At 63.3% G+C, this 24,663-nt stretch overlaps 3 protein-coding genes and 1 long non-coding RNA gene across 4 annotated transcripts; 1 reads left to right on the top strand and 3 right to left on the bottom strand.

Moving 5' to 3' along the window:
- Positions 1 to 4: 4 nt before the first annotated feature.
- On the bottom strand, positions 5 to 2,145 carry ATAT1 (alpha tubulin acetyltransferase 1; the record flags this gene model as incomplete). Its single annotated transcript, XM_062019799.1, has 5 exons — positions 1,000 to 2,145; positions 807 to 867; positions 611 to 703; positions 102 to 161; positions 5 to 16 (listed from the first exon to the last, which is right to left on the bottom strand). Coding segments are annotated over exons 1-5 (324 nt in total), but the record flags the coding sequence as incomplete, so codon positions are not given.
- LOC133629130 (small ribosomal subunit protein mS40-like) lies at positions 1,246 to 5,424 on the bottom strand. The gene is made up of 8 exons (XM_062019800.1): positions 4,946 to 5,424; positions 4,596 to 4,695; positions 4,410 to 4,507; positions 4,241 to 4,309; positions 3,402 to 3,468; positions 3,251 to 3,310; positions 2,875 to 3,172; positions 1,246 to 1,414 (listed from the first exon to the last, which is right to left on the bottom strand). The coding sequence occupies exons 1-8, from the start codon at positions 5,312 to 5,314 to the stop codon at positions 1,246 to 1,248; spliced, it is 1,230 nt and encodes a 409-aa protein (XP_061875784.1). The 5' UTR covers positions 5,315 to 5,424.
- Positions 5,241 to 21,476, top strand: LOC133629131 (serine/threonine-protein phosphatase 1 regulatory subunit 10-like). The gene is given in 23 exon segments (XM_062019801.1): positions 5,241 to 5,331; positions 5,775 to 6,398; positions 10,491 to 10,609; positions 10,707 to 10,793; positions 10,884 to 11,019; positions 11,372 to 11,423; positions 11,513 to 11,590; positions 12,685 to 12,776; positions 12,778 to 12,859; positions 13,354 to 13,456; positions 13,636 to 13,742; positions 13,988 to 14,088; positions 14,619 to 14,766; positions 15,403 to 15,540; positions 16,296 to 16,542; positions 17,542 to 17,617; positions 18,168 to 18,323; positions 18,325 to 18,363; positions 19,155 to 19,263; positions 19,722 to 19,817; positions 20,537 to 20,655; positions 20,658 to 20,950; positions 21,386 to 21,476. Coding segments are annotated over 21 exon segments (2,457 nt in total). The 5' UTR covers positions 5,241 to 5,331; positions 5,775 to 6,398; positions 10,491 to 10,502.
- A 2,210-nt stretch (positions 21,477 to 23,686) lies between these two features.
- LOC133629133 (uncharacterized) lies at positions 23,687 to 24,440 on the bottom strand. The gene is made up of 3 exons (XR_009820964.1): positions 24,387 to 24,440; positions 24,217 to 24,289; positions 23,687 to 23,945 (listed from the first exon to the last, which is right to left on the bottom strand). It is a non-coding gene; the product is annotated as an uncharacterized LOC133629133 (long non-coding RNA).
- Between the last annotated feature and the right edge of the window lie 223 nt (positions 24,441 to 24,663).

Below are 24,663 nucleotides of genomic sequence, written 5' to 3' on the forward strand. Positions count from 1 at the left end.
TGGACCCGGCCCTGTCCTGGGGAGGGACAGCAAAGGTTAAAAAGGGTTGGGGGGATTCCCCAGCACCCCAAAATAAACACAGGGAGACCCCCAAAACTCACCAGGAGGAAAAGCTTCTTGTAGCCCACTTTGAGGAACCCAATGACGACGCCTTTGGGGGTCCTGGGGGGGGATTTGGGGGGTGAGGAGGGGGGTTGTGGAAGATGGGGGGATTTGGGGGGGGTTGAAGGGGGATTTGGGGGGGTTGGAGAGGGATTTGAGGGGGAATTTGGGGGGGTTGGGGGGTTGGAGGGGGATTCGAGGGGGAATTTGGGGGTGGATTTGAGGGGGGATTTGAGGGGGGTTGGAGGGGATTTAGGGGTGCTCACGTGCCAGACTCCTCCAGGCACAGGGTGTGATTTTGGGGAGGGAGAGATCAGGGGGTTTATTTGGGAGGTGATCAGGGGGGCTTATTTGGGGAGGGGGGTGTCGGGGGGGGCTGTCTGGGGGGGTGTGTTGGGGGGGTTTATCTGGGGGGGTTTATTGGGGGAGGGCGTTTATCTGGGGGGTCTGAGGGGGGGTTTATTGGGGGGAGGGGGGTTTATCCGGGGGCTGTATCCGGGGGTCTCACCCCCCCTCGCTGCCCGTCGTGCAGGATGTACAGCACGTGCCGGTTGCTCTCCAGCCGGGCCGCGCTGGTCACGGGGGTCGGCAGCCCCTGGGCCTGAGGGAGGGGTGGGAGCACAGACGCCATTTTACCCCCCCCCCATCCCCAACGCCCCCTCCCCAATTCCCCCCTCCCCACCCACCCCATCCCCCCCCCTTACCTTGGCCGAGGCCTTTCCCAGCTCATCGATCACCGTCCTCAGCTGCTGTTCCACGTCCCCCCTGCGCCACAAGCTCGGGGTCACCCCCCCAAACCCCCCCATGAGACCCCCCCCCCCATTGACACCCATCCAACGGGTCGGCCGCGCTCCCGTCGTGCCCCGCGCGCCGCCCGCCATTGCCCCCTGCCGGTACCGCTGCGGAACCTCGCGGCGGCCCGACGGCTGCAAACGCTGGTCCACGACGCAAACTCGGTCGCCCAGCACCGAGGTGAGATCGAAAGGGAACTCCATGGCCCCGGGGGCTCCTTCGCCGCCCCCACGACGACGCCTTCGCCCACCCGGGGCCCAGGCCCGGGCCCAGCCGCCACCCTGAGAGGGGCGCTGGCCACGCCCCCCTAGCGACCGCTCGGCCAATCAGCGTCCTCCGTCGCGCCCGCCCTTAGCAACCGCCGCCTGGGCGAGCACTGGCCACGCCCCCTAGCGACCACTCGGCAATCAGCGCACCCGTCGCGACCGCCCTTAGCAACCGCCTTTTGGGCGGGGCGCTGGCTACGCCCCCTAGCAACCGCTCGGCCAATCGGCGCCCTCCGCTGAGCCGCCCTTCGCAACTGTCCCGCCCCAAGCACCCATCACCCTGGGCGGGGCGCTGGCCACGCCCCCAGCAACCGCTCGGCCAATCAGCGCTCTCCACTGCGCCCGCCCTTGGCAACCGCCCCGCCCCTAACAACCGCTCGGCCAATCAGCGCCCTCCGCTGCGCCCGCCCGCAAAGCACGCCGGGATCCACCCCCGTCCCCCAGCGAGGCGCCGGTGCGAGGCCGCGGCGGCCATCTTGGCAGCGCGCCCGCCATTTTGGCAGCGCCTCAGTTTCCCCCAGGGGCAGGAACGGGACGGCCGGGGGTGGGAACAGCCCCCGGAGCGGCTGCAATCCGGCCATGGCCTCCCCCTGCCCAGCCCACCGCTGACACACGGCCCCCAGCACCGCAGCTCCACGGCTGGGCGCTCCGCCAGCTCCTTGGGCAGCCTGGCACAGGGGCTGACAGCGCCCCGGGGGTGGATCGCTCCCGCAGCTCCAGCATCAAACAACTTTTTAACCGCGGAACTCACCCAAAACACACTTTTTCCCCTCAGAACTCACCTAAATCCCATTTTTTCCCTCGGAAGCCCAATAAAACCCCACCTCTACCCCCAAAGTCCACCTAAACCCCAGTTTTTCCTCAAAACTCCACCTAAACCACACTTTGTCCCTCAGAACTCGACCCAAAACCCACTTTTTTCCCCTCAGAACTCCACCTAAAACCCATTTTTCCCCTTGGAAGCCCAATAAAACCCCACCTTTACCCCAAACTCCACCTAAAACCCACTTTTCCCCTCTCAGAACTCACTCCAAAACCCACCTTTTTCCCCTCAAACTCCACCCAACCACCTTTTCCCTCAAAAGTCCATCTAACCCCACTTTTCTCTTGAAAGTCAAACTCCCTTTCTTCCCTCAGAACTCCACTTAAAACTCCATTTTCCCCTCAAAACTACTCTAAACCCCTTTCCTCAGTCTGCCAAATCCCCACGTTACTCCCCCCCTTAGAAATCTACCCAAATCCCTTTTTCCAGCAAAACTGCCCCTAAAACCCCACTTCTCCCTCAGAACTCACCCTTTTTGCCTAAACCCCCGATTTCCCCCAAAAAACTCCCCCAAAACTCCTTTTTCCCCCTCAAAACTTCATCCCAAAACCCACTTTTCTCCTCTAAACTCCCCTCAAACCCCACTTTTTGCCCCCAAACCCCCCTTTTCCCCTCAGATGCCCCCCAAACCCCACTTTTCCCCTCAGAACTCCCTCAAACCCCACTTTTTTCCACCAAAATCCCCCTTTTCCCCTCAGAACTCTCCCCAAACCTCACTTTTCCCCCCCAAACCCCACTTTTCCCCTCACAATTCCCCTCAAACCCCTCTTTTTCCCCCAAACACTCCTTTTCCCCTCAGATCCCCCCAAACCTCACTTTTCCCCCCCAAACCCCACTTTTCCCTCTCAGAACCCCCCCAACCCCCCATTCCCCCCCCCCAAAACCCCACACCTTTTCCTCTCCAACACTTTATTCCCCCCTCTGCTCCAGGCCGGGGGTCGGGGGGGTCCCAGGGGCCGTCCCCACAGCCGTGGACCTTCCTCCTCCTCCTCCTTGAGGAAGCCCCTGTAGAGGCGCCTGGCGCGGGCGATGGCGGCGGCCGGGGGGCTGTGCCGCTCGTACCAGGGGTACCAGAAGCCCCCCGGCAGCAGGGCCGGGGCTGGGGGAGGCGTCCTGCTGACGGCAGCGTGGCTGTTGGAGAAGTCCTCCCTGGGGGCCGGCACGTAGGGGGTGTGCAGCCACAGCAGACCTGAGGGGGACGTGGTGAGGAGGGGGCGCCCCAGGGTGCTGCCCCCCGTCCCCCCCAAAGCCCCCTCCTCATCCTCACCACGATCCTGCGCCTGGGAAATGGCTTGGGTCAGGAGCTTGTGCTGCTTCATGCAGACCCCTGAGGGGAGGAAAGGGTTAAAGGGGGGTGAGGGGTGACCCCCCACGGACCCTCCCCCCGGGGTGGGCACAGAGCCCCCTCCCCAGCTCACCCGTGTGCGTGGGGTGCAAGATGGTGCCGGTGTGGGGGCAGATGAACTGGTCCAGGAGCTTCACGTTCTGGGGAGAGGGAAAACGGAGGGGAGGAAGAGGAGGGGGAAATGGGGAGAGGAGGAGGGGAAAGAGGGGGAGGAAAAGGGAAATGGGGGGAGGAAGAGGAGGAGGAAGGGATCTCAGAGGAGGGAAGAGATGGAGGAAGAGAGGGAAGAAGGAAATGGGGGAGGAAGAGAGGAAAAGGGGGGAGGAAAAGGATTAATTGGGGAGGAAGAGGAGGGGGAAATGGGAGGAGGAGGAGGGGAAAGAGGGGGAGGAAAAGGGAAATGGGGGGAGGAAGAGGAGGGAAGAGATGGAGGGAGAGGGGGAAGAAGGAAATGGGGGAGGAAGAGGGGAAAAGGGGGGAGGAAAAGGGTTAATTGGGGGAGGAAGAAGAGGGGGAAATGGGGGGAGGAAGAAGGAAGATGAGAGGGAAGAAGAGGGGCAAGGAAGAGGGAAATGGAGGAAAAGGAGGGAAGAGATGGAGGAAGAGGGGGAAGGAAGAGGGAAATGGGGGAGGAAGAGGGGGAAAAGGGGGTAGGAAGGGGGGTTAATTGGGAGAGGGAGAAGGGGGAAATGGTGGGAGGAAGAAGGAAGAACAGAGGGAAGAAGAGGGGCAAGGAAGAGGGAAATGGGGAGAGGAAAAGGAAAATATGGAGGAAGATGGGGAAGGAAGAAGGAAACAGGAAGAGGAAGAAGGGAAAAGGGGGTAAGAAAAGGGGAAAAGGAGAAGGAAAAAGGGGAAGGAAAAGCCAGAAAGGGCGAGGGGAGCAGCCCCCTCCCCAAACCCCGCACGTACCCTGAAGTCCAGGCGCAGGTGCCGGTCGCGGCAGATGGGACAGGGGTTGCCCACCCGCTTGCCCTTGCGCTGCAATGGGGGGCACAAGGGCGGAGGAAGGGGGTGAGGGGGGTTCCCTCAGCCCCCTCCCCACGCCGCAGCCCCCCCCAGAGCCCCCCGAGCCCCTCACCAGGCAGGAGCGGCGCGTGCGCTGCGGGGGGACGGCTCCTTTGTGGTTGCGCCGGTAGCCAAACCACACGGGACGGTCGCCGTACGCAGCCCGGTACTCTGGGGGGAGGTAAAGGTGGGGGGGGGGGGGTCAGACCTTCCTCAACCCCCTCCCCAAATCCCCCCCCGCGCCCCCTCCCCTCCTTACCTTCGCTCTCCAGGTACTCCCAGGGCCGCTCCTGGTAGGGGGACGGGGGGGTGGGGGGTGGGCTGGGGGGTGCTTCAGTGCTGCAGAACCGGGGGGGATCCTGGGGGGGGGGTGTGACGTCACACCGAGCCCCCGTGACGTCACAGCGACCCCAAATACCCCACCGTGACGTCACAAGCACACCCCCTCCCCCAATTAACCCCCAAACACCTCCCAACGACATCACCTCCCCCCCCCACCCAATTAACCCGCCCAGGGGGTGTCGGTGACATCACAACCCCCCCCAAATCACCGCCCTGTGACGTCAGTCCCCAAATCCCCCCCTCCCCCACAGCTCCGTGCCGCCTCACCCGAGCCCACCGCAGCCACGCGGGGCCCTTCAGGCCGCCGCTCGCCGCCCTCAGCAGCGCCATCCCCCTGGCCAGCGCCATCCCGGCCGCTCGCGCACGGGGCAGCCCCCTCCCCTTCCTCCCGCAGCCCCCTCCCCGCGGCCACGCGGTCAGCCGCCATCTTGCCGTACGGCGCAGGCGCAGCAGGGCGCCGCCATCTTGCCGTACGGCGCATGCGCAGTGAGCGCCGCGCCAATTAAAACTGCGCCACACGCGCCTCGGGGGAGGGGTGCGGCCGGTGTCACCAACGCGCATGCGCGGAGCGAGTGGCGCTGACGTCACGGGGCAGCGGGGTATAAAAGGCGCGTCCCGCGCCGCGCCCGCCGCCATTCTGAGGGCTGGTGGAGGTGAGTAAAGAGCCGCGGCGCGGGGGGAGGCGGCGAAGGGGGGCGGCGGAGGGGGTCTCCCGCTTTTTATTACCCCTCTGAGGGGTCTTATTTACCCCCCCACACCTTCCCCGACCCATCTGGGGGGCGGCCGCGCTTTTATCCCGGATTTTTTCCCTCAGCGCTGAGGCGAAAACCCGCCCCCCCCCCCCCCCCCGCCATTTTCCTTCGGGTGTTTTTCCACTCGCCCTCTCCCCGCTCCCTCCCCCCTTTCCCTCACCGGGGATAAACGAGGTCTAATTATTTCGTGTCTTTTTTCTTCTTCTAATTTTTACTTCTTATTGTGTTTTTTTTTGTTTTTTTTTCTGTTTTGTTTGTTATTTAATGTGCCCCCCCCAACCTTTTTTGTTCCCCCTCTCCCACCTTCCCTTTTCCCCCCTCGCCTTCCCCTCACCCCGCTCCAGGTTTTGGTTGCTCTGGAGAGGAAAACGCCGTCGCCTTTGCCACGAGAACAACCACCAAACAAACACACCGCAACAAAAAAAGCAACAAAGCAAACAAAACAAAACAAAACAAACAAAATACAAACATATATATATATATACCATTACCCACAACAAAAACTCAACCCAAACCCCCCCCAAAAACAAACAAAACAGACCAAAAAACCCCCCCAAAAAAGCCAAGGGGAAGGATCTGGAAGAGCCGCCAGCGCCTTTGGACCGTCCTTCAGGAGCCGTTGCAAACCGAAGGAACCTTTAACCCCAAACGTTCTCCCTCTTCTTCCTCCCCTTTATCCCCTTTAAAAACCACCAACAAAGGTAGAAAAAACGCTTTTTTTTTTTGCTTTTTAAACATTTTTTCCCTTTAGCACGATTTTTTTTCAACCTGCGTTTAGCTTGAGAGCAAAAACCCCTTTAGGCAGCAAAAAGCGACCAAAAAACCCCTTCCAAAAGCACCTTTTAGAGCTTAAATCCGAAACTTACCTTTTTTTTCGCTCCAAACCATGACCAAAAAAAGCTCTTTTTTCGCTCTGAAATGCCAAAATCCAATCGGTGAAGCCCTCGGCGAGAAAATATTGTTGGATAGTAAGTGTTGAATTTCAACCCAGCTCAATTCTTCCCCCTCCCCCCTTTTTTTCCACCCCCCACCCTTCCCCCAAACCTTTTTCCTTTCCTCCCCTCTCCCCTTTCCCTCCCCAACGACAAAAATACAACCAAAGACCCCCCCAAAAGTTGCTTTTTTGGCCCCAAAAAGAGAAAGGGAGGAAGAGCCCCAACTGTGTGCTTGAGGAGGACGAAGGTGGTGACAGCTTGGCTTTCGGGGGAGGGGGCTTGGGTCGGTAAAAGGAATTTGGGGAGGGGGGGGGGTCGTGGTGGGTTCCTCAGTTCCCACCCTTAGGGAAAAAAAAAACACCCCAAAACCCCCCCAAAATGGGCTTTTTTAAGGTTGAGGGTGGTCGGAATGTGCTTAAAGGTGTGAGGAGAGGGACTGAGCGCCTGGAGAGGCTGGGGAAGGGCTGGGGGGGGGGCTGGTTTTTTTGGGGGGGGGGGGACGTTGGATGTTGCAAAGAAATGATTTATATTGCTATTTTTTTATTTTTTAGGTGCCATTTTGGGATTGTTGCGCTGAGAAACGGGGGGAGGGGGCGGGTTGGCCGGGGGGCTGGAGCTGGGCTGGAGGAGGGGGAGGGTGGGGGGTTGTTTGTTCCCGGGGAGGGGTCGCGGCCGTAGCAATAAACCAGGCAGGTTTTAGCTTTGAAACCCTTCCAATCGGGTTGCTTTCGGTGGTTTCTGGGTGAAACGAGCCGACAGGCTCGGGCTGAACCCCTCCATCCTCCAAAAATCAGCCCAAATCCTTCCCCCCCCCCCCCCCCCCAAACCCGGCGGCTCGGGGAAGCTCCCGGGGCCAACATGGCGCTGGCCTCGCTCTTTGTCTCTTTAAACTCCTTTCCCTCCTCCTCTCCCCTTTGTTTTTTCTCTTCCAGATGATTGTTACAGCCGGGGGGGGGCCCATTGAGACCCTTTTGATTTAAGGGGGGGGGGGTCCCAAGCCCCCCTTCACCCCCTTTTTTCCACCCCCCCAATCCCCACGTGCGGCGGTTTCCAAGGCGGTGGCGGCGCGGGGCCGGTGTCTGGGGGGGGGGGGGGGTTGGGTTTGGTGGTGGTGTGGGTCGTTATATTTATATATTTATGTCTCTATGTCCCCCCCCCCACCTTCAAACCCCCCTCCCCACCCCCCAAAACCTCCCCCCCCATTCTTTTCCACCCCCCCCCCCTCCCCTTTCTCAAGCTCTAAAATGGCGCCTGAGCCCAGCGGCTGATGCAACCGGCCTCAAACCCCTCCCACCACCACACCAGCCCCGGGGGGGGCTTCCCTTATGTCCCCCCCACCCTCTAATTTACCCTCCCCCCCCTTCTCACCCCCCCCCCCCTTTGCTCTAACCATCCCCCACCCCCCCTGCCTCTCGTCCGCAGGACCCCGGGTGCTGTGCAGAGTAGGACCCTGCGGGCCGCTGCAGGTTGTGCCATGGAATCCCCTTCCCTCCCCCTCCTTAAACCCCCTTCCCCCCCCCCCCCGCATTAATCCCACCCCCCTTCTTCTTTTTCCTCTCCCCCCCCTTTCCCTTTGGCTGTTTTTGGACTGTTTTTGGGGGTGGGGGTTGACCAACCCCCCCCCTCCCCACTTTGTCCTCGTGTTGATGGTGGCAGGAGAAACGTTCCCACTGGCTTCCAACCCCTTCCCCGCTCCCAAACCCCCTTTTTTAACGGGGGAGGGGCACCTCAAGCTCTTTTTTACCCATTTTGGGCCTTTTTTTAGGCAACCCCCCCAAAAAACAACCGCCTGGCCGGGTTGAGTTTGAGCCATTTGAGCCACAGGCCGGGGCTGAGGGTCCCCAAACACCCTGTGCTGGGGGGTTTCCCCCCCCCCCCATTTCATTTCCAGCTGGTTTTGGGGGTCTTTGACAAATCAAAATCTTCCCCCCTCCCTCAAAACACCCCCCAGATCCCCCCCCATCCCACTTTGGGCTGGTTTGGGTTGTTTAACCTATTTGTACACAGAGGCTGTGCTGGGAAGGGGCAGCTGCTTGGTGCTTGGGGGGGTTTATTCTCCTCCCCTTAATCCCCCCCCCCTTAATTTAATCCCCACCCTTCAATTTCCTCCTTTCCCCCCCAAATTTAAGGTTGGGGGGGGGCAGCAAAATCAGGCCCCAGATCTAAGCTTGGGGTGAAAATGGTTTTGTTTGGGGATGGATTTTGTCCCTCCCTCCCCCACACTGAAGCCCAGTGGGAGCATTTCTCTCTTTAACTGGGGAGGGGGCTGCTTGTTGTGCCCCCTCTCGCTAAAAGTGGGGGTTTCTGCCCCCCCAGAAGTGGTTTTGGGGTGGGGGTTGAGGCCTTGGCCTGTGGTTGAGCCACACCAGACCAACCCCCTCCCTTGTTTGTTCATTGGAGGGGGGGGATTTGTTCCCACCCCCCTCCCAAAATGATTCTTTCCTTTGAGAAGGGGTCTGGGGGGTGTTTTGGGGTCCCCCCACCCCCTTTTACCCCCCTGGGGGGGGTTGGGCTGTTTGACCCCACCTTTGGAGAGGGGTTTGATCAGTGGTTGCTTGTGTGATCCCCCAACCCCATGAGCCCCCTCCCCCAGCACTTGGGGGGGGGCATTAATTAATGTTAATTAGTTGTTTCTCCCTTAGTTGTGTGTTTTTGGGGGGGTTGTGCTGGATTTAACTTGCTCTTGTGTCTTTGTAGGGGGGGGCTGATACCTGACCCCCCAAAAAAGGTGGGGGAGGGGCATCTCCATGACCTATATCCTTTAATTAACGTGGGGGACTTAATTAAGCCTCATTAAGTTTGTGTTTAATGAGAAAAGGGGGGTGTTACCCCATCCCCCCAAAAGTGCTGGTTGGGGGGGGTTTCACCCCCTCCCCCCAAATTGGTGCCGTTTTGGGGCTGTTTCCCCCCTCCCCCACCTTGTCCTTCCCCCTTCATTAGTGTAATTAAGCCTGACGAGGCTCTAATTAGCTCTAAGGAGGGTGGGTGAGGTCAGGAGGCTGAAATCCCCCTCCCTGGGATCCAGGTCAGTTGGGGGGGGATGGGCTGTGATTAAGTGGCTTTAATGATGATTTTGCTAATTAATACCTTGCTAATTAGTCAGCTGGTGATTAGTCACAGCGTGGCTTCGTTAGTGGCTTTAATTGCAGGTGGGGGTGGGGGGGGTTGTGATACCCCCAGATCTTGTGTGTGTGTGTCCCTTCCCACTGCTGCTGTCATTAAGTGCTGCTTAATTAGACCTTAATTAAACTGGGGGAGCACTTGGCCCCTCCCCCAGGGGCAGTTTGGGGTCGTTTCTGCCCCTTTTGGGGGTTGATTTGTGTCTTTTAATGTCAGTTCTCCCCATTTTGGGGCCAGTTCTTCTCTTTTAAGGATGATTCTTGTCTTTTGGGGCTCATTTCCTCACTTTTAGGGCTGATTCTCCCCGTTTTTGGCATCACTTCTCTCGTTTTGGGGGTCAGTTCTTTTGTTTTAGGATCAATTCTTCCCTTTTTGGGCCCTTTTTCTCTCCTTTAGGCTTTGCTCCCCCCTTTTTGGGGGTGGATTCTCTTATTGGACTGACTTACTCTCATTTTGGGGCCAATCCTCCTCATTTGGGGCTGATTCTCCTCATTTTGGGGCCAGTCCTCCTCATTTGGGGCTGATTCTCCTCATTTGGGGCTGATTCTCCTCATTTTGGGGCTGATTCTCCTCATTTTGGGGCTGATTCTCCTCATTTTGGGGCTGATTCCCCTCATTTTGGGGCTGATTCCCCTCATTTTGGGGCTGATTCCCCTCATTTTGGGGCTGATTCCCCTCATTTTGGGGCTGATTCCCCTCATTTTGGGGCTGATTCCCCTCATTTTGGGGCTGATTCTCCTCATTTTGGGGCTGATTCTCCTCATTTTGGGGCTGATTCTCCTCATTTTGGGGCCAGTCCTCCTCATTTGGGGCTGATTCTCTTCATTTTGACTCCAGTCCCCTCTTTCCCTGCCCAGACCATCCCTGGCTGCCCACACTGGTTGTTCCCCTCTGCAAGGGCAGGACAAGGAGGGGGTGGGGAGGTGATGGGGGACGTTTTGGGGGTGCACAGGGGTTGAGAGGCTGCTCTAACCCCCCCTCCCTCCTCTGTTCTTCCCCCCTCAGGGCGTTTCTGCCATGGGCTCGGGCCCCATCGACCCCAAGGAGCTCCTGAAGGGCCTGGACTGTTTCCTGGGCCGTGATGGGGAGGTCAAAACCATGGAAGGCATCTCCAAAATCTTCAAGTAAGTCCTTGCACCCCACCTTAAAATCCCCCCCACACCCCCTAGAGCATCCCCCCACCTCACCCCAGGGCTGTCTGCCCCTGTGCTTGTTAATTAGCTTAATGAAGGACTCGCAGAAGATGGTGAGTCGCTGCATCTACCTGAACATCCTGCTGCAGACACGGGCCCCTGACATCCTGGCCAAGTAAGAGAGGGGGCAGAACAGCTCCAGAGGGGGTGAATGGAGCATGATTTAGGGGACCCCCCACCCTTCTGATGCCTCTTCCCCTCCCAGGTTCATCAGGATTGGGGGGTACAAGCTGCTCAACACGTGGCTCACCAGCTCCAAGGCCTCCAACAACGTGCCCTTCCTGCAGCAGCTGCTGCTCACGCTGCAGCACCTGCCCCTCACCGTGGACCACCTCAAACAGGTCGGCTGGGGGGCTTCTGCCCACCCCCAGCAGGCCTCTGGGGACTCCCTGGGTGGCTTTTGGGTCCCCCCTGGGTGGCTTTTGGGTCCCCCCTGGGTGGCTTTTGTCTCCTTTTGAGGGGCTTTTGGGTCCCCAAAGATGGTCTTTGTCTCCCTGGGTGTCTTTTGGGTTCCTCTGAGGGGCTTTTGGTTGTCTTGAGCAACTTTTGGGTCCCCCTGGGTGGTTTTTGAGTCCTTTGGAGAGTCTTTTGGGTCCCATTAGGGTGATTTTGCCCCCCTGGGATGACTTTGATGCCCCTCAGATGCTTTTCTGCCCCCCTGAGGTGACTTTTCTCCCTCCCCTCTCCCTGCAGAACAACACAGCCAAGCTGGTGAAGCAGCTCAGCAAATCCAGCGATGATGAAGGTGAGACTCAGCCCCCACGACCCCCCCTGTGTGTGTCCCCCCCTCAGATCTGCCCCCCAACGCCCCCTTTAACCCTTTGCTCCCCGCAGAGCTGCGCCGCCTCGCCTCCATCCTGGTCAGTGACTGGATGGGCGTCATCCGCTCCCAGAGCAGCGCCCAGCCCGCTGGTGAGCCCCCTCTGACCTCCCCTGAGCCCCCCCCTGACGCCCTGAGCCCCCCCCGACCTCCCCAGAGCCCCCCCCGACCTCCCCAGAGCCCCCCCCGACCTCCCCAGAGCCCCCCCCGACCTCCCCAGAGCCCCCCCCGACCTCCCCAGAGCCCCCCCCGACCTCCCCAGAGCCCCCCCCTGACGCCCTGAGCCCCCCCCGACGCCCTGAGACCCCCCCTGACCTCCCCAGAGCCCCCCCTGACGCCCAGAGCCCCCCCCTGACGCCCAGAGCCCCCCCCTGACGCCCAGAGCCCCCCCCTGACGCCCAGAGCCCCCCCCGACCTCCCCAGAGCCCCCCCCGACCTCCCCAGAGCCCCCCCCGACCTCCCCAGAGCCCCCCCCCGACCTCCCCAGAGCCCCCCCCGACCTCCCCAGAGCCCCCCCCGACCTCCCAGAGCCCCCCCTGACGCCCTGAGCCCCCCCCTGACGCCCTGAGCCCCCCCCGACGCCCTGAGACCCCCCCTGACCTCCCCAGAGCCCCCCCTGACACCCTGAGACCCCCCCTGACCTCCCCAGAGCCCCCCCTGACACCCTGAGACCCCCCCTGACCTCCCCAGAGCCCCCCCTGACCTCCCCAGAGCCCCCCCTGACGCCCTGAGACCCCCCCTGACGCCCTGAGACCCCCCCTGACGCCCTGAGACCCCCCCTGACGCCCTGAGACCCCCCCTGACGCCCTGAGACCCCCCCTGACGCCCTGAGACCCCCCCTGACGCCCTGAGACCCCCCCTGACCTCCCCAGAGCCCCCCCTGACCTCCCCAGAGCCCCCCCTGACCCCCTGAGCCCCCCCTGACCTCCCCAGAGCCCTGATGCCCCCCCAGCTCTGCCCCAATCCTCCCTGATTTTGCCCCCAGACTCCCCCCAGCTCTGCCCAAATACCCCCCTTGATCCCCCCAGTTTTGCTCCCAGACCCCCCCAGCTCTGCCCCCCAGACCCCCCATCTTTCCCCCCCTATATCTGCCCCCCAAACCCCCCCAAGCCCCCTCCACCGTCCCCCCCAGCCCATCTCTGCCCCCCAAACCCCCCCAAGCCCCCCTCACCATCCCCCTCCCCAGAGCGGGACCGGAAGCGGCGGCGGGAGGAGCCCAAGGCCAAGCCCCCGCCGGGGCCTGAGAAGCCCCCCGAGGCCAAAGCCCCCCCCTGGGCCCGAGGAGCCCCCCGAGAAGAAGCGGGAGAAGCCCAAGTCCCTGCGCACCACGGCCCCCAGCCACGCCAAGTTCCGCTCCACAGGTACCCCTGGGGGGCTTTGGGGGGTCCCTGGGGGGCTTTGGGGGGGTCCCTGGGGGGTTTGGGGAGCTGTCCAGGGGGGTTGGAGGAGTCCCCAGGGGCTTAGAGGGGTGTCTGGGGGATTTAGGGGCAGAGCTGGGGGGATCTGGGGACAGGGATGATTTGGGAGGGTCCCTGGGGGGGGGGTTAGGGGGTCCCCAGAGGGTTTGGGGGGTCCCTGGGGGGCTTTGAGAGCTCTCCAGGGGGGTTGTGGGAGTTCCCAGGGGTTTGGGGGCAGAGCTAGGGGGAATTTGGGGACAGGGATGATTTGGGGGGGTCTGCAGGGATAATTTGGGGGGTCCCCAGAGGGTTTGGGGACCGGGACAGTTTGGAGAGGGTCCATAGAGACAATTTAGGAGGTCCTCAGGGGGTTTGGGGGGGTCCCCAAGGAGTTTTGGGGGGCTCCCTAGGGGTTTAGGGGGGTCCCAGGGGATTCTCTGACACCTTCCTCCCCCCAGGGCTGGAGCTGGAGACCCCCTCGTTAGCGCCCATCAAGAAAACGAGCTCGGCTGCACCCGGAGACAAGTACAACCTGAAACCTGTGCCCATCAAGAGACAGAGGTGAGCGGCTGGGCTGCTCCTGGGGGTCCCAGAGACACTTTTGGGGGGCTGGGGCCCACTTTTGGGGGTCTCAGGGTAGGTTTTGGGGGCCCTGTGCCCCGTTTGGGGTGCTCAGGGTCTGTTTTGGGGGTGCAGGGTCTGTTTTTGGGGTGCCTGACTCCTCTTTTGCCTCCCCCCAGCGTGTCCCTGCCTGGGGACACCCCTGTGGCTGAGAAGAAATACAAACCCCTGAACACGGCCCCCAACGCCAACAAGGAGATCAAAGTCAAGATCATCCCCCCCCAGCGTGAGTTGGGGGCTCTGGGGGGCTTTGGGGGGCCTCTGGGTCACTTGGGGGGGCTTTGGGGGGCCTCTGAGACACTCAGGGGGGCTTTTCAGGCTTCTTTGGGGACACCCAGAGACCTTTAAGGACAGTTGAAGGGAGTTTGGGTGTCACTGGAGTCCTTGGGGGGGCTTTTAGGGACCCTTGGGGGAGCTTTTGGGGCCATGTGGGACATTTTTGGGGTGACCCCCCCCCCCTTTTCCCCCCAGCCATGGAGGGGTTGGGCTTCCTGGATGCCCTCAACTCTGCCCCTGTGCCCGGCATCAAGATCAAGAAGAAGAAGAAACTTCTGTCCCCCACGGCCACAAAGGTGAGAAATCCCCCCAAAATCCTCCCTCAACCCCCCCAAAATCCTCCCTCAACCCCCCCAAAATCCTCCCTCAACCCCCCCAAAATCCTCCCTAAACTCCCCCAAAACTCTCCAGATCTTCCCCAAATCCTTCCTAAACCTCCCCAAATCCTTCCTAAACCTCCCCAAATCCTTCCTAAACCTCCCCAAATCCCTCCCATCGCCCCTAAATCCCCCCAAACCCACCTCAAACCTCCCCAAATCCCCCAAAAACCTCCTCAACCTCCCAAAATCCCCCCTAAACCCCCCAAAACTCCTCAAGTCTCCCCCCAAATCCCCCCAAATCCTTCCCAACCCTCCCCAGATCCCCCCAAAAACCTCCTCAGCCTCCAAAAGTCTCCCCCAAATCCCCCCTAAACCCCCCCAAACTCCCTTCAAACCTCCCCAAATCCCCCCAAACCTCTCTAAACCTCCCCAAATCCCCCCTAAACCCCCCAAAACTCCCCCAAATCCCCCTCAGCCCCCCCTAAGCCCCTTTTCCCCCTCCCCAGCCCAGTCCCTTCGAGGGCAAAGCCGCCCCCGAGCCCGGCTGCCCCAAGGCCTCGTCCCCGGAGCCCGCGGCCGCCTCGGAGCCCCCCGAGAGCGAGCGGCCCGGCACCCCCGTGCCCCCCGTCGAGGTGCTGGAGCCCAGCGACGCCTGTGAGTGCTGCAGGGGCTTGGGGGGTCTCTTGGGGGGCTTTGGGGGGGTCTCTTGGGGGGCTTTGGGGGGGTCTCTTGGGGGGCTTTGGGGGGGTCTCTTGGGGGGCTTTAGAGGTCACTTGAGGACCTTTGGGGGGTCATTTGGGGGCCTTTGGGGATTTTGGGTGTCACTTGGGGGACACTTGAGGGGCTTTTGGGCCACTTTGGTCCTTAGGGTACAATTGAGTGTGTTTTTGGGGCCACTTTGGGGGTTCTTTTTGGGGCCACTTTGGTGCCTTTTTGGTGCATTTTGTGTGCCAGTTTGGGAGCCTTTTTTGTGTGCCAGTTTGGGAGCCTTTTTTGTGTGCCCGTTTGGTGCCCTTTTGGGGCCGTTTGGTGCCCTTTTGGGGCCGTTTGGTGCCCTTTTGGGGCCGTTTGGTGCCCTTTTGGGGCCATTTGGTGCCCTTTTGGGGCCATTTGGTGCCCTTCTGGTGCCACTTTGGTGCTTTCTGTGCTTCACCCAGACCCACTGGGGCTGTTTTGGGGGCCACTGGCCCCCTGGTGGCCGTTGCTTTGGGGGGCCTGGGGCTCGTTTCTGGGGGGTTGTTTTGGGGGGAGGGGGTCGGTGTGACCCCCCCCGATGGCCTGGCCCTGCAGGTGCCTCCGAGGAGGGCCGTGGCGGGGAGCAGCCCCCCGAGGCGGGGCGCAGGGGCCGCAAGAAGAAGACGGTGAGCTGGCCCGAGGAGAGCCGCCTGCGCCAGTTCTTCTACTTCGAGCTGGACGAGACGGAGCGAGGTCAGCCCCGCTGCCCCCTCACACCCCCTGGGGCTCCCCCCTCTGCTCCCAGCCCCTTCCCCTCTTCCTGCCTCCTCCCACGTGTCTCCTCAGCTCCCTCTGCCCCCCTTTTCCTCCTGACCCCCCCCCTTGTCCCTCCCCCGTGCCCCCCTTGTCCCTCCCCCGTGCCCCCCTTGTCCCTCCCCTGTGCCCCCCTTTCCTTCCTGATCCTCTCCTTTTCTCCCCTGTGCCTCCCCTTTCCCCTTGACTCTTCTCCTTTTGTTTCTTGGGGCCCCCCCTTTTGCTTCTGGAGCCCCCACCCTTTGCTCTGAGTCCCCCCAAACACCCCCTTTGCCGCCCCCCCCCCAGTGAACATCAACAAGCAGGAGCTGTATTTGGGGTCCCCCCTTTTGCTTCTGGAGCCCTCCCCTTGCTCTGAGCCCCCCCAAACACCCCCTTTCCCCCCCAGTGAATGTGAACAAGTGGGAGCTGTATCTGGAGCCCCCCCTTTTTGCTTCTGGAGCCCTGTCCTTGCTCAGAGCCCCCCCAAACACCCCCTTTGCCCCCCCAGTGAATGTGAACAAGCAGGAACTGCCTTTGGAGCACCCTCCCTTTGCATTTGGAGCCCCCTCTTTACTCTGAGCCCCCCAAACACCCCCTTTTCCCCCCCCTGTGAACATGAACAAGCAGGAGCTGTATTTGGGGCCCCCCCTTTTGCTTCTGGAGCCCTCCCCTTGCTCTGAGCCCCCCCCCCAACACCCCCTTTGCCCCCCCAGTGAACGTGAACAAGATCAAGGACTTTGGGGAGGCCGCCAAGCGGGAGCTGCTGATGGACCGCGTGGCGTTCGAGACGGCGCGACGCCTGAGCCACGACACCATGGAGGAGAAAGTGCCCTGGAGCTGCCCCCGGCCCCTGGAGCTGCCCCCTCCCCTCGTCCTGCCCGGCAGCGGCAGCCACGAGCGCTTCACCCAGGCTGAGAGGGAGAAGGGCATCCTGCAGGAGCTGTTCCTGTCCAAGGAGAGGTCAGCAGATCCCCAGGGATCCACAGACAAGGGGAGGGGGTTTGGGGACCAGATCCCACAGGAGAAGGGCATCCTGCAGGAGCTCTTCCTGTCCAAGGAGAGGTCAGGAGATCCACAGGGATCCACCACAGACAGGGGGAGGGGGTTTGGGGATCAGATCCCACAGGAGAAGGGCATCCTGCAGGAGCTGTTCCTGTCCAAGGAGAGGTCAGCAGATCCCCAGGGATCCACAGACAAGGGGAGGGGGTTTGGGGACCAGATCCCACAGGAGAAGGGCATCCTGCAGGAGCTGTTCCTGTCCAAGGAGAGGTCAGCAGATCCCCAGGGATCCACCACAGACAGGGGAGGGGGTTTGGGGATCAGATCCCACAGGAGAAGGGCATCCTGCAGGAGCTGTTCCTGTCCAAGGAGAGGTCAGGAGATCCACAGGGATCCACCACAGACAGGGGCAGGGGTTTGGGTGCCAGATCCCCTGGGATCTCCAAGGATCTGCTGTTGAGGGGAAGGTTTAACGTGCCAAATCTCCCATGAGAAGGGCATCCTGCAGGAGCTCTTCCTGTCCAAGGAGAGGTCAGAGGAGCTCCAGGGATCCACCACACACCAACCAAGGCAGAGGGATTTGGGTGCCAGAGCCCCTGGGATCCCCAAGGATCTAGGGCTGAGGGGAAGGTTTTGGAGTGTAAGGTCCCTGAGGATCCAGAGCTGAAGGGAAGGAGTTTTGGGGTCCCAGATCCCCTGAGGTCTCCAAGGATCAACAGACAAGGAGAAGGAGTTTTGGATGCTAGATCTCCTGGGATCCTTGAGGATCCAGAGATAAAGGGAGGAGGCTTTTGAGTCCCAGATCTCTTGGGATCCCTGAGGATTCACCTTCTTGAAGCTGTCACAGCCCAGACCCTGGGGGAGGGGGGAGACCTCAGCTGTGCAGCTGGGCTGGGGGCTGAGGGGGGGGATCCCCTCAGATCCCTGGGATCCACTGACTGCTCCCCCTGCCCCCCCCAGTGTCCCTGACAGCCCCCACGAGCCTGATCCCGAGTCCTACGAGCCGCTGCCGCCCAAACTGATCCCCTTGGACGAGGTGAGTGACCCCCCCTGACCCCCAGAAGTCAGTGGCCACCCCAAAAAACTGGTTGCCAGGCCTCAACAAGTAGTGGCCACCCTTCCCAGAACTGCTGGCCACCCCCTAGATCTGGCAGCCACCCCACAAAAGCAAGCGGCCACCCCTTAAGATCAGTAGCCACCCCTCAGAACTTGATGTAACCACCCCCAGAACCCAGTGGCCACCCTCAGAAACCCAGTGGCCACCCCAGTGTGCCCTCCCAGAACTGTTGGCCACTCTCTAGATCTAGTAGCCATCCCCCAGAAGCAAGTGGCCACCCTCTAGGTCTGGTGGCCACCCCCCAGAAGCAAGTAGCCACCTTCTAGATCTCGTAGCCAGTCCCCAAAAGCAAATAGCCATCCCTCAGAAGCAAGTGGCCACCCTCTAGGTCTGGTGGCCACCCCTCAGAAGCAAGTGGCCACCCTCTAGGTCTGGTGGCCACCCCTCAGAAGCAAGTGGCCACCTTCTAGGTCTGGTAGCCAGTCCCCAGAAGCAAGTGGCCACCCCTCAGCCCCGTGTGTCCCCGCAGGAGTGCTCTGGCGAGGAGCTGCCGTACCCCGAGGGGCTGGAGCCCGGCGCGGCCGCGGCGCCGGAGGCCGGAGCCAAACTGCCGCCGGTACTCGCCAACCTGATGGGCAGCGTGGGGGCGGGGAAAGGGCCGCCGGGGGCGGGGCCAGCGCCGGCTCCGCCAATCAAACATGCAGGACATCCTCAGCTCCATCATGGTAACGCCCCTTCCCCCCCGCTTGGCCACGCCCCCTTCCCCCGCTTGGCCACGCCCCCTTCCCCCGCTTGGCCACGCCCCCTCCCCCCGCTTGGCCACGCCCCCCTCCCCCCCCGCTTGGCCACGCCCCCTCCCCCCGCTTGGCCACGCCCCTCCCCCCGCTTGGCCACGCCCCTCCCCCCGCTTGGCCACGCCCCTCCCCCCGCTTGGCCACGCCCCTCCCCCCCCGCTTGGCCACGCCCCCTTCCCCCCCGCTTGGCCACGCCCCCCCCCCGCTTGGCCACGCCCCCCCCCCGCTTGGCCACGCCCCCTTCCCCCCGCTTGGCTCGCCCCCTTCCCCCCCGCTTGGGCCACGGCCGCCCCTTCCCCCCGCTTGGCCACGCCCCCTCCCCCTTGCCACGCCCCTTCATTGGCCACGCCCCCTCGCGCTTGCCCCCTCCCATTTTGCCCCCCCCAGTTGCCCCCCATGACCTGTTTTACCCCCCCAAGGAGCCCCCCCCCGACCCATTTTGCCCCCCCAATCTGTTTTACCCCCCCTCCCAGGGGTCCCCCAGTGCCCCCTTTGACCCATTTTGCCCCTGCAGAGAGCTCTCCCTGCCCCATGTTGCCCCCCCCAGTGCCCCCCCTGAGCTGTTGTACCCCCCCAGGAAGGCCCCAGTGCCCCCTCTGACCCATTTTACCCCCACAGGGAACCCCCCTTCACCCCATTTTACCCCCCCCAGTGCCCCCCTGAGCCGTTGTTGCCCCCCCTGAGCCGTTGTTGCCCCCCCTGAGCCGTTGTTGCCCCCCCAGGGAGGCCCCAGTGGGCACAAGGCCGAGGAGCTGCTGAAGCAACCAGATTACTCAGAGAAGATCAAACACTTGCTGGGGAACCTGCAGGGCCAGGCCGGGCCTCAGCCAGGTCAGTGGCACAGGGGGTGGCTCTGGGGGGACTTGGGGACACCCTGGGGTGGTCCTGAGGGGTCAGAAGGGATTTGGGGGCACTTAGGGACACCCTGAGGTCACTTGGGGACAGGCTGGGGTGCTCTGGAGAGGTCGGAAGGGACGTGGGGACACCCTGATGTGGTCCTGAGGGGTCAGAGGGGACCTGGGGACACTTTGGGGGGTCACTTGGGGACACGCTGGAGTGAGTAGGGGTCACTTGGGGACACCCTGGGGTGGTCCTGAGGGGTCAGAGAGGACTTGGGGGACACTTTGGGGTCACTCTGAGGTCACTTAAGGACACCCTGGAGTGAGTTGGGGTCACTTGAGGACACCCTGGGGTGGTCCTGAGGGGTCAGAGAGGACTTGGGGTGCCTTGGGGACAGCCTGTGGGGGTCACTTGGGGTTACCTGACCCCCCTCTTTGTGTCCCCCCCAGTGCCCCACGGGCTGCTGGGCCCCGGCCCCATGGCCAACGGCTTCCCGCCCGGCCCCAAGGGGCTGCAGCGCTTCCCCCCGGGGGGGCCCCTGCCTGGTAAGTCACCCCCTCCCCCCAAAACTGACACCCCCCGAGAGCCCCTGAGACCCCCCAGTAACCCATGAGACCCCCGAGAGTCCCTGAGACCCCCCCAGTAACCCCTTAACCATCCCCCTGACTCCCCCCCACAGCCCACCCAAACCCTTCCAGTCCCCTGGGACCCCCCCCACAACCACCCCCCAATCTCCCCAGAGCCCCCCAACTGCTCCCTCACAGCCCCCCCCACCCACTTACTGCCCCTTGAGGCCCCCAACTGCCCCCCAATATCCCCTGAACCCCCAAAGCCTCATCACACCCCCAGGGACCCCCCTAAAACCCCCCTCAACAGACCCCTACAGCCACCCCCCCAGCTCCCTGTGCCCCCCTCAACTATCCCCCAGACCCCCCCAGATGCTCTGTGACCCCACAACAGCCCCCCAAACCCCCCCCAGCTTCCCTCACAGCCCCCTCACCCATTTACTGCCCCTTGAGCCCCCCAACTGCCCCCCAATATCCCCTGAACCATCCCAAAGCCTCATCACACCCCCAGGGACCCCCTAAACCCCCCCCCAACTGCCCCCAAACCCCCCAACTGCCCCCCACAGCCCCCCCACGCCTCCCCTGCCCCCTGACCCCCCCAAACTGCCCTCTCCCCCCCTGACCCCCCCTTTTGTCTCCCCCAGGTCCCCCACGGCGGCGGCGGCGCAGGTGGGGGGGGCCCGGGGGGCTCCCTCCAGGGCCCCGGGGGGGGGTCCCGGGGGGGGGGATGCCGGGCGGGGGAGGGGCGGGGGGAGGCCCCAGGATGTTGGGGCCCCCTCCCCCACCCCCTCCCCCCCCTCCCCGCGATTTCTGGGACGAGGGCGGGGGCGGGGGGGGGCCCCCCCCATGCGCGGGGGGGGCGGGGGCGGGATGCGGGGGGGCGGCGGCGGGGGGGGCCCGTTCCACCGGCCCCGGGGGCGCAACGGCGCCGACGGCCCCTACCGCTGCCGGGGGGGGGGGCGGCCGCAGCGGGGGGGGGGCCCCCCCAATAACGGCCGCGGCGGGGGAGGGGGGCGGAGGGGGAGGAGGAGGGGGCGGCCCCCCCCCGCCGGCGGCCACAACGAGCACGGCCGGGGCCACCCCGGGGAGCACCCCCGAGGCCACGGCGGCAAGTGCGGGGGGGCGGGGGCTGGGCCCCCCCCGGCGCCCCCCCCGCGGGGAGGAGGGGGAGGGGGGGGAGGCGGCTGGATGTGGGGGGGGGGGCCCCGGGCCGGGCTGGGAGGGGCCGGTGGGGGCTCCTTCGCCGCCCCCCCCGCCCCCCCCCCCCGCCGTTCATGCCCCGCTGGAGGGGGGGGGAGCCGCCCCCCCCACCCGCCGCACCCCCCCCCTGCAGCCCCTCGACCCCCCCCCCGGGCCCTGGGGGAGGGGCCCCGACTGGCGCCGCCCCCCCATGGGGCTGTGAGGGGGGGGTGAGAGAGAGAGAGAGAGAGAGGAGGATCGACCCCCCCAAAACCCCACCCCTCCCCCCTCCGCGGCGGCCGCGGGGCATTGTGGGAGCTTAAACACCCCCCAAAAAACACCCCCCAAAAAACACCCCCCAACGGCAGCTACTGGGGGGCTGAGATGGGCCGGCCCCGGGGCACGCTGGGAGCTGAAGTCCAGCCCCGGGGCACGCTGGGAGCTGAAGTCCAGCACTGAGTTTGCCCCGGAGGGGGGTCGAAGCCGCCCTTAAACCCCCCCCGGGGCGTTTTGGGGGTCACGTTTCACCCCCAGCCCCTCCCCTCGCCCCGGTTCTGCCCCTCGGGCCGCCTCTTTCCTTGGGGGGGGGCTCCTGGGGCCACACACAGGGGGTGTTTTTGGGGGGAGGGGGGTCAGCATCAGTCCCCCTCCTCCCACCATCCTCTGTGTGCACCCCCCAACCCCCCCCCGCGGCACCAGCACCTCCCCCCTCCCCCCACCCCCAAACCCCCCCTTTCCCCTCCCCGCCCCCCCCCCGTGTCCCTGGGCCGGCCGGGCCGCCTCTGGCGCCTCTCCCTGCCGAGGGGCAGCCGCAGGTACGACCACAACGGTGCCTTCCTCCCCCCACCCCGAGCCCCCCCCTCCATCCTCCTCTTCCTCTCTCTCGCTTTATGGCTTCTGTGAGGCCTCCGGCACGTTTGGACCCTCCCCCGTCCTCCTCCTCCCCCCGTGGGGTCGGGGCTCCTCCTCCCTCCTCTTCCTCCTCCTCCAGCCCCAGGGTGCGAAGGCTCGGCGGGGGGGGGCAGAAATGGCCACTGAGGGGGCAGAAATAACCCCTGAGGGACACATCTGACCCCCCCTCGGGGTGGAAATACCCCCTGGGGGGTAGATCTGATCCCCTCAGGGCACGGATGGGGCACAAATACCCCCTGAGGGGCAGGTTCAACCCCCCCCAGGGCACAAAATACCCCCTGGGAGGCAGAAATACCCCCCCTCAGGCTGCAAGTACCCTCCTAGGGGGGTGGAAATACCCCCCCCAGCATCTGCACCTCGACTTGGGGGGTGTAAATCCTTCCCCCAGTGCTGGGGCAGAAAAAGCCACTTGGGCACAAGTTCCCCCCCCAGTTCCCCCCCACTTGGGGTTCACTCGCTGCTGCCACTTCCCACATCGACCCCCTCAGGGCTCGTTACCCCGGGGGGGTAAATTCACCCCCTTAGGGGGCCCAAATACCACTGTTCATGGAAAGCCCCTGGGGGGGGATTCAGCCGGTTATTGCCCCCCCAGGACCAAAACTGCCCCGTGCAGGGGGAGATTTGCCCCCTGGTGGCCATTTCCTCCCCCCCCCCACCCCGTGTCACCCGCCGCTGGGGGAGGGGAGGGGGCGCTGGGGGGGGGGGGGGTTGTTTCTGGGGGGGCTGCGCCGGACGCTGTTTTCTGTGAAAACTTTGTGTGGGGGAGGGGCAGCCGGGACCCCCCCTTTTGTATATTTTGTACATTAATAATAAATGGTGCAAAAAACACAGCTGCAGCCTGGGATCTACTGGGGAGAGGCTGGGATCTACTTGAGGGGGCTGGGATCTACTGGGGAGACTGGGATCTACTTGAGGGGCTGGGATCTACTGGGGAGACTGGGATCTACTTGGGGACAAGGGCCTGGGATCTACACGGGGCTGGGATCTGTGGGGAGGAATGGGAGGTCCTTGGGGATGAGGGCCTGGGATCTACTTGGGTTGGGATCTACTTGCCGACAAAGGGCTGGGATCTACTGGGGGACCGGCATCTACTTGGACTGGGATTTACTTGGGGGGCTGTGATCTACTGTGGGGACTGGGAGGTACTTGGGGACGAGGGGCTGTGATCTACTCGGGGGGTTGGGATCTACTTGCGCTGGGATCACACAATCTACTGGGGGATGGGGTGGGATCTACTTGGGGAGGGGGTTTCACTACGTTGGGGACTTTTTGAGGGTCATTCTGGGACCCACATAGGGGGTTCAGGCTGGGAGCCACTGAGGGTCTAGCTAGGATCTACTGAAGGGGTTCACTCTGGATCCTACTGAGAGGTTCACTGGGATCTACTGATGGTGGCCAATCGGGATCCTCCTAGTGGTCACTCTGGGATCTACAAAGGGGGTTCAACCTCCTGAAAGTCTCACTGGGATCTACTGAGGGTCATTCTGGGACATCCTGAGGGGTTCACTCCGGGATCTAGTGCGAGCCGCTCTGGGATCCACTGAAGCTCACTCGATCCTGCTGAGGGTCACCCTGGGATCAACTCATGTTCATACTGGGATCTACTGAGGGTCCCTGTGAGACCCACTGAGGGCTTCACACTGAGATCTACTGAGGGCCTCTGGCATCAACTCATGCTCACTCTGGGATCCAGCGACGGTCACTCTGGGATCCGCCGCTGTCGCCCCCCCTCCCCCAGTCAAGACACATCCCAGCCGTGGCCGCACCGTTGCTCTTTATTACCAGCACCTTGGGGCTGTGGGGGGTGTTTTGGGGGGGTCCCAGGGGGCTGCCCCCCCACCCCCAGCCCTCAGTCCCGGGGCCGGGCGACCATGACCTCGCCCAGCGCCTCCAGCACCTCGCGCTTGTAATCGTCGAAGTCGCCGTCGATCTGGCTGAGGCCGCGATCCTCCACCACCCAGAGCTGGCAGCCGGTCTCGGTGATCAGCCGCGCGTCGTGGCTCACCACGATCACCGCTGGGGGAGGGGGCGTCGCAGTGACGTCATCGTGACGTCACAACCCCACTCCCCACCCCCCCCCAGCAGTGACCAGCCCCTCGTGGCTCACCACCACCGTGGTGACATCATCATGATGCCATCATGACATCACAACCCCCCCCCAGTGACCCCCCAGAGCTGGCAGCCCGTCTCTGTGAGCCACAACCACCGCTGTGTGACGTCATGATGACGTCATGCTGATGTCACTCCCCCCCCAGCCCACCCCCCCCCCCCCCCCCCCCCTCCTCACCTCCCTGGAACTCGTTGATGGCGTCGGCCAGAGCGTCGATGGACTCGATGTCCAGGTTGTTGGTTGGTTCATCCTGGGGTGGGGGGAGGGGTTGGGGGAGGGGCGATTCCTCACACCCCCCTCTCCCCCCCTCCCCCTCCCCCAGCCGTGGCTGCCCCTCCCCCACTCACCAGGATGAGGACGTCGGGCTCCCGACAGGCCAATTCGGCAAAGACCACCCGGGCTTCTGCCCGCCTGGGGAGGGGGCGGGGCTTAGCTCGGGGGCGGGGCTTAGCCCTCTGCCTAATTTACTCCCCTCCCCACCCCGTCCCAATATGGCTCTGAACCCCCCCAACCCCATTCAGCCCCCTCGTGCCCACCCTTGGCCCCGCCCCCTCTCCAAGCCCCGCCTCCTTCCCCATTGACACTTGTGTCCCAGCCCTAAGCCCCCGCCCCCTTCCCCATTCA

This window comes from Colius striatus, unplaced genomic scaffold (assembly GCF_028858725.1).
Source record: "Colius striatus isolate bColStr4 unplaced genomic scaffold, bColStr4.1.hap1 scaffold_179, whole genome shotgun sequence".
Taxonomy (NCBI): Eukaryota; Metazoa; Chordata; class Aves; order Coliiformes; family Coliidae; genus Colius; species Colius striatus.

Excerpts from the sequence above, each read along its gene's own strand:
- LOC133629130 (XM_062019800.1), bottom strand. The coding sequence starts at position 5,314 with ATGGCGGCGGGCGCGGCGCGGGACGCGCCTTTTATACCCCGCTGCCCC. Across the intron at positions 4,508-4,595 it reads GGAGTACCTGGAGAGCGAAG|AGTACCGGGCTGCGTACGGC; the intron begins GTAAGGAGGGGA and ends ACCTCCCCCCAG. Across the intron at positions 3,469-4,240 it reads ACCTGCGCCTGGACTTCAGG|AACGTGAAGCTCCTGGACCA; the intron begins GTACGTGCGGGG and ends CCCTCTCCCCAG.